Source organism: Podarcis filfolensis (genome assembly GCF_964270895.1).
Source record: "Podarcis filfolensis genome assembly, chromosome: 11".
NCBI classification, from domain to species: domain Eukaryota; kingdom Metazoa; phylum Chordata; class Lepidosauria; order Squamata; family Lacertidae; genus Podarcis; species Podarcis filfolensis.
The window spans coordinates 47,820,446-47,834,801 of record NC_139613.1 but is presented as its reverse complement, the minus strand read 5'-3'; the positions used below and the strand labels follow the sequence as shown (position 1 = coordinate 47,834,801).

At 41.8% G+C, this 14,356-nt stretch overlaps 1 protein-coding gene across 1 annotated transcript; it reads right to left on the bottom strand.

Annotated features, from left to right (window-relative positions):
* Nucleotides 1–696: 696 nt before the first annotated feature.
* On the bottom strand, nt 697–12,566 carry PHAX (phosphorylated adaptor for RNA export). Its single transcript, XM_083577139.1, has 5 exons — nt 12,281–12,566; nt 6,069–6,694; nt 4,149–4,269; nt 3,822–3,905; nt 697–2,495 (listed from the first exon to the last, which is right to left on the bottom strand). Exons 1-5 carry the CDS (start codon nt 12,368–12,370, stop codon nt 2,226–2,228), a joined length of 1,191 nt encoding a protein of 396 aa, XP_083433265.1. The 5' UTR covers nt 12,371–12,566; the 3' UTR covers nt 697–2,225.
* Nucleotides 12,567–14,356: the final 1,790 nt, after the last annotated feature.

The window sequence follows — 14,356 nt, the reverse complement described above, 5'->3', positions numbered from 1 at the left end:
TGCTGTTTCACTTCCTATATTGTTTTTTAAGCCTCTTTCAAGCTCAGGGGTGGGGTGGGGGGTTTAGAAATTAAACATTCGGTACACACCAAGTTTTATTAAAAAATCAAACTATCTTTTAATTCCTACAACTGAACATTAAACCATACGTGAGAAACTCTGCTTTTGTCCTCTCAAGAGTCTTTACAAATGGGATATTTGCATGCCTATCATTATGGTTCAGGCAAATGTGTTGCTAGATTTTAACTGTTAAATCCCATGACCTTAAAGGAAATTATCTTAAACTGTGATGGAAAAATCGGGGATTTATATACTCAGTCTCAGTTAAATGTTAAAATATTAAATAAAGCAAAAATAAAGTGCTCTTGGCAACTGCAGATGGCATAATAGTTTTACTCCAATTAAGTAGTCTTAATTAAGAAACAGGCTGTGGGGGTGATTCTTTTAGACTTGCTACACCCAGCATAAGGTTGCTAAGGATGCAGACTATTAACAGCCTTGGCAAAGAACCCTACTTTACCAACACTGTAATGGTGTTTAGCGCAGCATTTCAGATAGTTTTCTAGCTAACAGCCTGCTTTCATGTGCATATTCCCAGAACAGCAGAGGATTGTATACTTGAAGTATATGCAATAGTTATCTTTTAAGTACAGTACAACCATCTTATAGGTGAAGTTTGAATTCTCTACAATACAGTTTGAGAGAGCAATCCTTTATTAGCTGGCAATAACATGTCATTGTTTCCACATCCGGAACAGCAGTTTTAACTTAACATTTTGGAATGAAAACACAAAAATAAATTGGGGTTCTTTCACATAATACCCCATATGCATGTGAGGTCATCTCGGATACCAGATACTAAGAAAAGAACATTTCTATCCCAAGAAATTTAGTTACTGTGGATATCTTTAGCCTTGTTGATCTTTAATGATCTATTGATAATTGGTATACTTGTTATTTGAGCAGCAACTCACAAAACAATTAAGTCAGTGTAGTCAAGATTTAAGGCAATTTAGTGCCATGAATTTTCAGCATAAGTGATATGCAGCAGACTGTTAGACCCTCTGAAGGCTATCAGCGGACCACAGCCTAAGCCTCAACAACCCTTTCGTGAAATTGTTGGGCATTAACACAAAAATACAGAGGACAATGAGCCAAAAAGTCAGCCTGGAAAAGTTCAGATGGGCTTTTTTTCACCCGACAAACTGTACTGTGCACAACTGCCGTGTACAACTCAACACTTGCATGTAGTTAAACTATGCAACTCAGATCCCCCCCCCCCATAGATAATGAAGAAAACAAAAATATGCATTTAGAAAGAGAATTGTAATCCTAAATGGTAACCAAGAATCTTGAGTCTGGCCTACTGGGGGCTGCAATTCTGTAACCAGTTACATTGTGTTCAACGCCCAACAGATTTCAGTGGTACTTAACTACATGTAATTTGACACAATATCACACCATTAGCACAAAACTTATCAGCATAACTAAAAGTGTGGTGCAGTAAGTCCATTTGTCTTAGTGCACAAAATTCAAAAATGGGATAAGAATTCTGCAAATTTTTGCATCTACCGCTTCAGATAGAAAAAAAAAAAGCCCAGGTACTTTGTCATTAAAACAAAACATAAATCTGAACATTCCTTACAATCTTCTAAAGAAAACAGTCTCGTGGATAGTAATGCACATTCAGACAAAGGACACCTAATACTTCTGCATTGCATTCCTTCCTATTATTAATGCTGCATCTAAAGAGACATTTTCAGTAATTTGCAAACATTTGGAATACCGTATTAGAAAAATGTTCCCAAACTCTGCAACCATGAACACCATGCTTATTATAAATGCTTTCATGGCAGATTAAATGTCCAAGTGTGGTATGTCACTTTGTTGCATATTACCTTTAGTTAAATAATACAGAAAACATTTCTATGCAGTTAGCAGGCGCCAGACATGAGCCTTACTCTGGAATGAGAATATTCAGTTTTGCTCTTACCTAGAAACTATCCCACAGGTGAGGGAACATAGCCTAACTAGGAGATAGCGGATCAAAGTATTTTCATGATCTAAATCAAACTGAAAACTCAAGTATGGACACTAAGTTAGAAAACAAAGGCCCTCTTCAGTATACAACCATCGCCACTAATGAAAACAAGACGTAGTCTTAATATAAAAACTGCAATTTAATATATCTCACAAAAAGCATGGTCTCTCAAGTACCCGATGCATTAAAAGAGGTCCACGTCGTGAGTGTGATCAATTTCAATAGCATCTTCAGGATCCAGTTTCATTTCTCCATGTCCTTCCTGCAAGTCATCCAGCGAAGCCAATGCCTCATTTGTATCACTAGCAAAAGTCTCTCTCGAGGCATCATCATATTCTTGAAGGTTGAGCCCTTTAATAGCTTTCTTCATCTTTTTCCCCAGGACTTGAATTCTCCTCTTCTTTGCTGCTTTCTTGCTCTCATACTCCTTCTGGTTTTCAATATAGAAGATTTCCTTCAAAGAGAATGTTAACACTCCATGAAGTGCTGAGGAATAATAGGCAATGTCACCTTTCAGAAACCACCACTTTCCTTCGCTAACCTTTAAACTAGAGATGAAAGCTAACTGTATGACAAAAGAACAAAAATCTCTTTTGAAGAATGCCATATCCTTTCAAATGCTGCTACAGAATATTTGAAAATTAAGACTTCAGCTCCCTAAAGTGAGAGAGGTGCTCTATTTTAAACAGCTGCAAGTCTGCCTGCCCAGAATACAGAAAGGGCTGTTTCTGAAGCCCATCACCGCTACAGTCATTTGTTACATATTTTGCAGTTAGAAGGTATATATCAATTTTATGATTTCACTGATTTACTAATAGACTAGAAAAAACACAGGGAAATATGATGACTTTTTGGATTATGAAAAATGTTAGGGGGTATTTTTTTACTGTAATGTTCTTTGAAGAGCAAACCTTCAGAGATACAGTTGTAAGCTACAAATGCCGAGATTGCTAAAAAGGCCTGAGGCCATCTTGTCTGCGAGTCCTGGAAGACCCATTCCCTACCCCTGCAGATTTTTTTGTACCTAGCCTGGAAAGGTGGGGCCCAGACTGACTCCAGCTACAAAAGCTGAGGCTGCTGAACAAACTCTTGGCCTGGGGGGTTGTTTAAGGGGGGGGGAGTTGTTCGATGGCAGGGAATGGTTGTTACTCTTCTTGTATCTAAATAATGATGATTATATGAAGATGAGAATAATAACATTATTACTATTATTATTATTCTGCCCATCTGACTGGGTTGCCCCAACCACTCTGGGCGGCTTCCAACACATATAAAAACATAATATAACATCAAACATTAAAAACTTCCCCATACAGGGCTGCCTTCAGGTCTCTTCTAAATGTCAAATAGTTGTTTATTTCCTTGACGTATTGATGGGAGAGTGTTCCACAGGGCGGGTGCCACTACTGAGAAGGCCCTCTGCCTGGTTCCCTGTAACCTCACCTCTAGCAACGAGGGAACCAGCAGAAGACCCTTAGAGCTGGACCTCAGTATCTGGGATGAACGATGGGGGTGGAGGCTGTTTAGGGCTTTAAAGGTCTGCACCAACACTCTGAACTGTGCTCAGAAAGCATACTTTTAATAAGAATATTAAAAATGGGATCTTTAAAGAACAGCTGGCTTAACCGGCTGCCCATTTTCTACTTCAGAAGATGTATAAATTGAAATCAGAAGTCAGCAAGAGGAGATATAATTTAAACATTCTCATTTAACATTTGCTTTTCAAAGTAATTTAAAAATGTGCTGTTTTAAAAAAGTTTACATATATTATGTTATTTACCTTGATTTGTTCTCCAGTTACACTAGGTGTGTTTTTCAGCAAGTTTAAGTAAACTCCTCCTGGTGTTCTTCTTCTAGTGCCATTCTGCATAATGGAAAAAGAAACTTTTTAAAGCTTTCTATAGACATAACAGCTGCAATCCTATACACTGTTCAACTCAATAGGACTTGCTGCTGTAAATATGCTGTTCCTCAAAAAATCAAAATATTTATAAGAAGTCGTGCACAGAACCCTTGGAGCAAAGATTATGTCAAAAAATTTTTTAAATAGGACTCTATATTTGTCAAAAGATTAAGTATGTAGGCTGAAAAAGCAATTATTTCCTACCACTATGAAAAGGCCTCCATTTTGTTCCACTTCAGCTGTTTCCATCAGTAGTTCAATAGATTTTTTCTTCCCAATGATTTTCACAACCCGTACGATCAGATCCTTCTTTGGCTCACAAAGCCTAAAAGGAGAAGGGAAATTCTATGAAAACTGGAAACCCTTGCATTTTGTAACCTGCTTGAATGGCAAAACATAATTATGAACAAATGTACCCACTGTTACAAGTTTAGCACTATCTGACATTTGCCTAGCATTGCTGTAGTGAAGGCTCGCTGTGCTGAGTTTTGGGAGGAAGGGTGGAATATATCTGAATTGGTAATATTTTTAAAAACTGAATTGTCAGCCTGTACTTTCTACTTTTAATTTCCCTTGACCTTACTGCTTACCATCACTTACTCCCCCAATTTTACACACACTCCCCGCTAAGGATAACCTTCCAGGCAGGTGGGAGTGCAACCCAAAATTATCTTTAGTCCTTTGATTATGGTTTAAGAATGTTTTCAGCTATTGGGAATTACAGACAGACACCTATTATAACTGAGTATTACCAGCTATCAAATTATGAGGGTAAAGAATGGTCCAATTATTTTATGGTCTAGTGGAACTTTTTACCTTGAAACTTTAATTTTATAAAGTCTCATTCTCTGGAGCCTAAAAGCATAGGATGCACAATGGCTAATTTGCTCCAAATTCCACATGGGACAGCTGTGCCCTCTGCAACAACTGCAAACCAGCCAAACAGAAAGACTGCATCATCCACAGCACCCTTTGGCCTCATAAGTATCTTCTAAAATGGGGGGGGGGAGCAGGGAACCTTCATGTTCTCTTCCTGACAAAGTACAAAACCGCAAAATTTTACAACTGTATCAGTCCAAGGCCACAGTGGGAAGCCAGAAGCACACAGCCAATAAACCAGAATTAAAAAGATAATGTCATTAAAACGTTTACACATGCGCAGACCCAATAATCACGACAGACAAACTGTAATTCTGTTTGTTCACATTACTTTTGGTTCCTATTGATATAACTTCATGCTTTTCTCCAGTTAACCACCGCCCTGGTAATTTCACAAACCCCATGCAATTGTCTAGGACACATATTTGGTCTAAAGAGGAGAAAATGAGATAGTACCAAAATGGGTCCAATGTGCATTCCTAACTTCTCACAGTGATTTTTTAGTTGCGTCTAAGTAAATCAATATATATTTCAAGCATATTCTATGGCCGTGCAGCGGAGGGTGCCACACAATTCATGTGAATAGCACGCATTCTCAGGGTGAGTCTAAACAGCTGGATTTTATCAGAGTCCTGAGGTTTCTGTATAGTGCAGTGGGGTTGTACCGAGTAATTCTTGGATGGCTATATAAACCTGTAATATTTTGACTGAATATCTGGGCAACTAGGAGACTTCATGCAAATAAACATTATGAACTGGGGTTCTGCTTTGGGGAAGGGCTGAAGAATATGCTTAGTATGCAGAGGCTCCCAAGTTCAACTTTACTCACAAGATCAAATTATTCAGTCAATTTTAAGTAGAAGCCAAAGCATTTGACTGTCCAGTCTCCATGAACTGAAACAGAAACCTCAGAACTCTGATTTCACGCAGTGACTAAAAACGCTGGCAGGTGGGAGCAGCCAGACTGGCTCAGTCACAGAAACTGCTTACAAGGGTACCTGCATATTTTGCTAAAGACTTGGTTTCTTTTTAAACGGAATCTCAAGGATCTGGTATCCGTGAGCCAATGAAAGCATGGCACTGGCAGGTGCCGGGTTGGTCACCCTGTAATAGCTTTTCTTTAGTACTGTTATTTTTTAAAAAATAAAATAAAATAAACACCCAATGTCCCACAAGTTTTGTTATTGTGTAAGGTGACATTTATTGAAAATCTGACGAAGGTGTATTAAAAGAGCAAAATCTTACCGGTAGGCAATTTCATCTGCCACTTTTTCCTCAGGATCATTCTCAGTAATTTCATACCTCCCTTTGTAATTCATTTCTTGTCTTTCACCCAATCTGTCCTTAACGGGCCGTTTCCGTTTCAAGAGGCCTTGTCCAATTTCCTCCTCCTCTTCCTCCTTTGGCAATGTCTTTTTGTCGTCCTGCATATATTCATCTAACTCTTTGTCTAATGCTTCAGCCACTTCCGGCTCAGATTCTTTCATCAGCTTTTTCGCCAACAGGTAATTGTAAGTCTCTGATGCCCGGCTTCTATCAATACTTCCCTCCATCCCTAGAATCCCAAGTTCTGAGGCCACTGCATCTTGGTTCTGCTCCTGAAGCACTGCACCCCAGATGTTGTTGATCTTTTTACCCCCTACAGTAATCTGTTTCTGAGGGATCGGGCCAAAATTGAAAGGCTCTGGTTTAGCAGGAGGAAGATTAGAACATTTCTGTCGCTTCCGCTTCCACAGACAGCTGTCTTCATCTGAATCCGAGAAGCTCTCGTCACTGGAGTCCAAACTTTTGGTTGTGCGGTAAGGAACACTTGGTGCACAGGGGGGAATGCCAGTTGGAAAAGATCTGGCTGAGTTGATATCGTGCTGTTTCTGAAATGTAAAAAGAAAGCAAGACTGATGTTTGCTGTCGTTGTTAAAAAAAGAAACATTTTATTGTGCACTAATTTGCCACCCTATAGGGGATTTTTTTGGGTGCAAAACTTCCCAAGGCAAACTAGAGTTTACTCAGCCTCCTCCCTCATCATTTTACTTTTGACACTTGCACGCTGCTCAAAAGCATGTTTCTCTGGGAAGCTTACAACAAATAAATTAAGTAAAGCAAGTTCAAAACAAAACAAAAAACCAAAAGCTACATAAATGCAAGCACAAAACTCACTGCACCCCCAAAATAAAAAAAAAGATTTAAAACTGTATTATCCACAAGAAGAAGACAGGAACTAGAGCAGGAAAGGCTTGAGGTCCTCAAACAGGATACACAGTCTTTCAGGAGAGTAAAAAAAGGGGGGAGAACACCCATCTGTCCAGGTCCCCACTGACATAGGATCTGAGCCCATCTCTCTCCTCTCACTCTGACCATAGGCAAATTGGAAGCAGGGAGGTGCCAAGATCCAATTTAGAGTCCCTGGCACTCAGCTTCTTGCTCATTTTCTCCAAGCTCCTCATATGTATCAGCATGCCAAATAAGAATGAATCGCTAGAAAATTGTGATCAAGACTCAAGGCAAAGCTCAGTTCCAGTTCTCTCTCACACACGCAACCTCTTTAACCTTTAAGCGACGGTACTCCAATTTGAACTGAACAGGTATTGAATTTCAAAGTGACTTTCAGTATTCAATAGAGAATCAGCTTTCACCCCCTCCTATCCAACTGGTCAGTTAAAACGTTATAAAATTCTGAGTAGCATTCCAAGTGCACGAGAACAGCCCTGCTAGATCAGGCCAGTGGCCCATCTAATCCAGCCTCCTGTTCTCAAAGATAGATAGATGCTCTTGAGAAACTGGCAATCAGGATCTGAGCACAAGAGCACTCTACCGGACTGCAGTTTCCTGGTGTTCAGGCGCAATACTACCTCCAACAGTAGAGAGAGAACGCAGCCATCCTGTTTAGTGACCATTGCTAGTCTTCTCCTCCATGAATTTTGTCTCAGCTTCTTTTTAAAACTATCTAAGCTGATAGCACTGGAACCCTGTGGGAGCGATTTCCATAGCTCAAATATGCCCTGAAGAATTACTTTATTTCACCTGATTCTTCTTGCATTCAGCTACATTGGATGACCATGAGTTCTAGTACTATGAAAGAGAGAAATGTTTCTCTATCCACTTTCTCATTCCAGCAACATCTGAGGACCCAAGGCTCATGCACACTGGGTTAGAACATTTTTGCTGCTCTTGCACACTTCTAGGCACTTTTTTTGGAGGGAATCCTCCTTTGAATCATTGGAACTTTCATTCAAAGAAATATGTTCATTGACTGCCCTATAATTGGCTTTGGCAAGTTAGGCCTCAATCTAACCTTTTTCATGACATAGCTTAAGGTTAAAATACCACACTGATTTGTGGCCTTCTCTTTGAAGCTCAAATAAATTTGCCCTCCACCAAGCTTCCAAGTACCTAAGGAGGCTGAAAACCACAGTGGATTGGTTTAAATCATCAAGGGGGAAATGGGCCAATTGAAAAGAACTGATTTTAAATGGGAAATTAATGCATTTCCAGGGAAAGTGTGCATATCAAGTGGTTGCTGTGATGCTTAGAACAAATTGGCTGTAAACTATTTAGAGTCTTACAAAACCCAGAAGCATACTGTAATGTGAACCTTACCCTCTGCATGCATTGCAGAATCTTATCTGCTTAACAAGAAACAAATTTCTGTTTAGCTCTCTGACTACACATGCAAGGACACAAAGTGTAATCACTTTCTTGAATGTGAAGCTTTCGATTCCACAAACTATTATTTGAAACTAGGTTCAAATTAGTAAGACAAGTCTTGCTTCCATCCACAACAGAAGTTGGCTACCCCAAGCCTGCTTGTGGCCAGATGTAAGGCATGACCCTAGCCATAGAGTATGGCGCAGAAAGCATTATTCCTATGGTGTAGGCATGCATGTCACCCAATCACATAGCTGCTTTCTTGACAACTATTATTTTTCTTTGTGACAGCTTGCACAAAATTACAGGATTTGTGTAGAGTCACAGGGGGAAGAATACGGAGGTCAATGACCCCTGACCCCTCTTACTGGCTTTGCCCCTGCCCAGTGTTGAAATGTGGGTCCCAACTATTTTCCTCTTGGTGAAATGCTGCTCTCAACTTCTGCTTTTATTTTATCAAATTTCAAATGCTTAATAATTTCATTTTTATCTAAAAACACACACCTGTTTTGATGCACCCACTGAAAATTCACAGCCCAGATTCCTAAATGACAATACAGAGTTACATAAAGAATGTACGTTTTGTCTCTTTCTGACACCTGGAGGAGCTTCAGAAACTTAGCTATTGCCATGTATCATCTGGAAGCTTTACATATAAACACAGCATATATATTTTTCACCTATTAGATATACTACGAGAATTTAGACATATATTGCACATTTGCTGTTTATTTGGTTCACTTCAGCATCAGAAGGCTGCTTTCAGACTATCTTGGTCACATAATGAAATATTTAACTGTGTTGTGTTTGAAGGATATCTGATAGTGTGACCAGCACATTTCAGCAGAGCCTAAATTCTTGAGTTCTACTGCTACTCAAGGCCTCAGTGTCACAGTCAGATTTTAGGGGAAATGTTGAAAGATCAAACAAGAGAAGCACCCCATTTTTGTTATCACAGAGCATTACCCAGTGTTGTTTTACAAAAACCTACCATAGATACATGCATAGAGACTAAAAAGGCAAATATAAAAAGCAAGCAAAGTAAGCACACTGCAGTTTTAAACGACTAGGTGGGAACCTGTGGCCCTCCAGATGTTGTTAGACTACAACTCCCATCAACCTGATCATTCACGGTAATAACTGTGGCTGATAGGAGTTGCAGTCTAGCAATATTCCTGCGTGCAAACATGCTAGCTTTCTAACAAGTAGAAGGGCAGAATGAAAGACTAGGAGAGGTAGAATAATAGACCACTGACTCCACTTTAGCCACCAGCCCCAAAACTATCAGTGTTATGATCAGCAAGTTGCCCTTGCGAAGTGTAAACATGCATGTGGCTATTTGAAAGGCCCACACTGACCTGACTTTCTAAGCAGAAGAATTTTCAGTTTAGCTACTATAGTCAAGGTTTGCTTTGTATTAACAGTCCTCAGCAAGTCTGGCACCACATTTCCACTGGGCTAGCTCTGCCTACAGCAGAACCGGGTCAAAATTTTGGCGGGAGAAAGGAAAATTGCTAACATTCACAAAAGGTTCAAATAATAGGTCTTTCAAGTGCAGCCAATTGAGCTTTGATGGGCTTGGGCACAGCCCTCTGGGTGCAGGCAGTAGTCAGCTACATTAACTGGCACAGGAATGTATGGCCTTTGTGGTGCAATCTAAAAACACCCATACCCTGACGCCCCAGCATGTGTATAGAGGTTATTCGACAAAGCCCAGCAGCAGCTGGTTTCCACAAATGGGTGTGGGAAGAAATGGCCATGGGTCCAAAAATTTCACAGCAATACATTGTCTGAATTTGAGTGCATAGATGTTATCAGTCCTCCTCCAGCCTCTGCCCATCCCCAGGTACTAGGACCACTTCCCATAGCCAGAAATGTAGAAATACTATGCTCAGACTTATAAGCACCATCTCCCACATGTGGCATAAAGTATACATCCATAAGTAAACACGCCTATTTCTACAATCTTTCCACCCCTTTCTGAGGCTGACAGCATGTAAAAACTGAGTACATGCCTACGGAATATCAAATGTATCTCACTGATTTCTACTGGATGTGTAATATTTCTATGCTGAGCTTTGAAACAGTGTGGATCTTCACAAAAAATAGCATTATCTTGTTAGTTTTGATAATTTTATGTAAAATATGTAAGAGTTCTACCACATTTTTTACTTAGCCATACCAGAGGTGATAGTAATATAATGATGAGTATCATTTGCTCTACAGAAACTAGCTGACAAGTCCACAAGCTTGGAAAATGAATGATGCAGATTTCTATTTATTTTAGTTCCAAACACACGTCAGCTGACCAATTTGGCGTATGCTGAAAGCTTTGGTTGAATACCTTTCAGGAAAGTGAGTCTCCTCTACTTCATTACACCATTATTCACTTTCCCTATCTAATGATAGACAAAAGCAGCACAGCCCTAAACATACAAACCAAACTTTGATACAGAGGTAGTTTGAACGCACTGTTTGAAATCTCTTTTAGGATCTGTATACAGCACCCCACTAGCACAAGGAGAATTTGGTGGCAATCTTGTTAAGAACAGTTAATGCAGACGAACACTAATTATAATAGTTTGTTTTAAGTTAGAAAGCCAAACATTGTTTTACGTTAGAAAGCCAAGCCAATGTGGCCCTCGAAGTAGCCACACACAGAGTTGTTCCTTTCAAGTACAAACTGCCGTAAGCAAATCAAGAAGGCTTGGTCTGAAAAAAGAAAAAAATTAAGACCATGTCTGCTTCCATATATTGTTAGAGAGCCATCACTGTCTAGTGCCAAGTGTCCCAAAAACAGACGTCCATACATGTGTCCACAGAGGCCTAGTCTGGCACCCACAGGTCCCCCTGCTTCTGCTCTAGCTGGAAAGAAACATTATACTGTTGCCAACAGAATAGGATGCAGTGTGCTTGGTTGCAGGAGATTTGTGTGGCAGCAGCCCATGGCAGTTTCCCTGATTTACAAATGTTCACCCAGACACCTAGATATGGATCAAGGAGAAATGAGCCCAAGGTGGTTCTGCCTGGCTTGGAGAGGGAGGTGCAAGCCTCAGATGAATCCAGCATCCATCCTGCCACCTTCCCAATGCCCATCCGGCTTTCGGAAGGAGCCAGGAAGGCTCCAGTATCCTATCCAAGCCCTGGCACCTCCTTCCCAAAGCCCGAGAAACTCCTAACCGGCTTAGGGAGGGAGGCAAGAGGCTCTCACACACATCAGGATGTCACACGCATGATGTTGCCCCACCCCCCTTGCAACCTGGCACCTCTGGCCTGCAACTGCTCCTCCATGGAAAATTTCACTGCACACGTTGTTGCACCTTTGGTTTAAGGCAGGCACCCCCAACCTTCAGCCCTCCAGATGTTTTGGACTGCAATTCCCATCATCCCACTGGTCCTATTAGCTAGGGATCATGGGTGCCATTTAAGGTGCTGTTCCCCTCCCCCGCAGCTTCCCCATCTCCTGTTTCTAGGCGTCACTTGCGCATGGGAAAACGGGCAGGACCCCAGAATCTCCCCAGCGGGCACCTCCAGATGGCGGTGACGTCAGGCGCCATCCCGCCAGCGGTCCGGAGAAAAATGCGCCTGGCGAATTTCGAACGCCGCCTACGGGGCTCCGACGAACGTTTACCGGGAGCAGCATCTCTTGTCCTGTGCGGCCGCCGCGGAGGCAAAAGCGAAACGCAGCGGGGAAGGCCGCAAGCCGGGGCCGTCCCCTCGCTCGCTTCGCCGCGGCTTTTTCCTCAGGCGGACCCCCAGGCGGACCCGAGCCTACGGGGAAAGAAGCGGTCGCCGCTGGGCAGCGGCCTCACCTGCGGGGGGCTCCTGGCGGAGGCGGGCATTTCGCAGTCGGAGTCCGAGATCTCTCCGTCCTCCTCCATCCCGCGAGCCTCCAGCGCCATCTTTCCCGGCTCCTCAGCCAGCGCGGGAGGAGCGCGCGGGAAAAGCCCCGGCCTCAGCCGAGCCAGGACTACAGCGCCCACAATGCTTTGCGCCGGGAGGGGCAGTGAACGGCGGGACCAGCCTGCCGAGTGGCATGCCGGGACTTGTAGTCCGGGCCTTGCCGCTTTCGTCGCTGTGGGAAAGACTACGCCGCCTGACCTGAGAGGGGGAGTGGCAGGGGGGGGGAGGAAACGGAGACTACGCGCGTACTTTCGTAAAGCAAGGAAATGTTTAATAAAAATTATATGATTAAAAACAAAAACCAGGCACACACGAACGACAGGTCTCGAAGTGTAACGGACTCAGCGTGACCCGCTCCATATTTCCTTCGCAAAGATGTAAGGTCTAAATGTAGCTCTGCATCCATCTAGGAACAAAGACACTGGAACAAGAGATAAAATGCCTCTCGAGAGAGATGTTAAAAAAAGAATGTGTCCAGTTGGATCTAACTATACAGCATACCCTCCAACATTACTCCGATGAAAATAAGGACGTCCTATTCTATTATTATTATTATTGTTGTTGTTGTTGCTGTTAAGTTTTTTATTATTATAACAATAACCGTGGCCACTCTGGGAGGCTTCCAACATATATAAAACCATAATAAACATTTTAAAAACTTCCTTATCAAAGGCTGCCTTCAGATGTCTTCTAAAGTTTGTGTGGTTACTTATGTCCTTGGCTCAGGGGTCACATAACTTCACAGCCTCTAATATTTCTCTGATGAAAATAGGGATGTCCTATTCTATTATTATTATTAATAATATTAATATTATTATACACGTGACTATGTTGCCCCCAGCCACTGTGGGCAGCTTCTAATATATATAAAAACATAATAAAACATTAAACCTTTAAAAGCTTCCCCAGCCAAGGCTGCCTTCAGATATCTTCTAAAGGTCATATAATTACTTATTTGCTTGGCTTGGGGGTCACACAATTCCATAGCCTCCAACATTTCTCCGATGAAAATAGGGACGTCCTATTTTATAATAATTATAATAATATTCCGCACATCTGGCTGGGTTGCCCCAGCCACTCTGGGCAGCCTCCAACATATATAAAAACATAAAACATTAAACGTTAAACTTCCCTATACAGGGCTGCCTTCAGATATCTTCTAAAGGTTGTCTAGTTACGGTACTTGTCTCCTTGGCTTGGTGGTTGCTGTTGCATAACTCCATAGCCTCCCACATTTCTCCCATAAAAATAGGGCTGTCCTATTCTGTTGTTTAACTTATATGCAGAATTCATCATGCGAAAGGCTGGGCTGGATGAATCCCAAGCCGGAATTAAGATCGCCGGAAGAAATATCAATAACCTCAGATATGCAGATGACACAACCTTGATGGCAGAAAGTGAGGAGGAATTAAAGAAACTTTTAATGAGGGTGAAAGAGGAGAGCGCAAAATATGGTCTGAAGCTCAACATCAAAAAAACGAAGATCATGGCCACTGGGCCCATCACCTCCTGGCAAATAGAAGGGGAAGAAATGGAGGCAGTGAGAGATTTTACTTTCTTGGGCTCCATGATCACTGCAGATGGTGACAGCAGTCACGAAATTAAAAGACTCCTGCTCCTTGGGAGAAAGGCGATGGCAAACCTGGACAGCGTCTTAAAAAGCAGAGACATCACCTTGCCAACAAAGGTCCGTATAGTTAAAGCCATGGTCTTCCCAGTAGTGATGTATGGAAGTGAGAGCTGGACCATAAAGAAGGCTGATCGCCGAAGAATTGATGCTTTTGAATTATGGTCTGGAGGAGACTGTTGAGAGTCCCATGGACTGCAAGAAGATCAAACCTCTCTATTCTTAAGGAAATCAGCCCTGAGTGCTCACTGGAAGGACAGATCCTGAAGCTGAGACTCCAATACTTTGGCCACCTCATGAGAAGAGAAGACTCCCTGGAAAAGACCCTGATGTTGGGAAAGATAGAGGGCACAAGGAG

What these genes read in the sequence shown, in the direction of transcription:
- PHAX (XM_083577139.1), bottom strand. Translation starts at nt 12,370, where the DNA reads ATGGCGCTGGAGGCTCGCGGGATGGAGGAGGACGGAGAGATCTCGGAC. An exon ending in GCAGATGAAATTGCCTACCG is followed by an intron (nt 4,270 to 6,068) that starts GTAAGATTTTGC and finishes TTCTCCTTTTAG; the next exon opens with GCTTTGTGAGCCAAAGAAGG. An exon ending in TAACTGGAGAACAAATCAAG is followed by an intron (nt 2,496 to 3,821) that starts GTAAATAACATA and finishes TTCTCTTTGAAG; the next exon opens with GAAATCTTCTATATTGAAAA.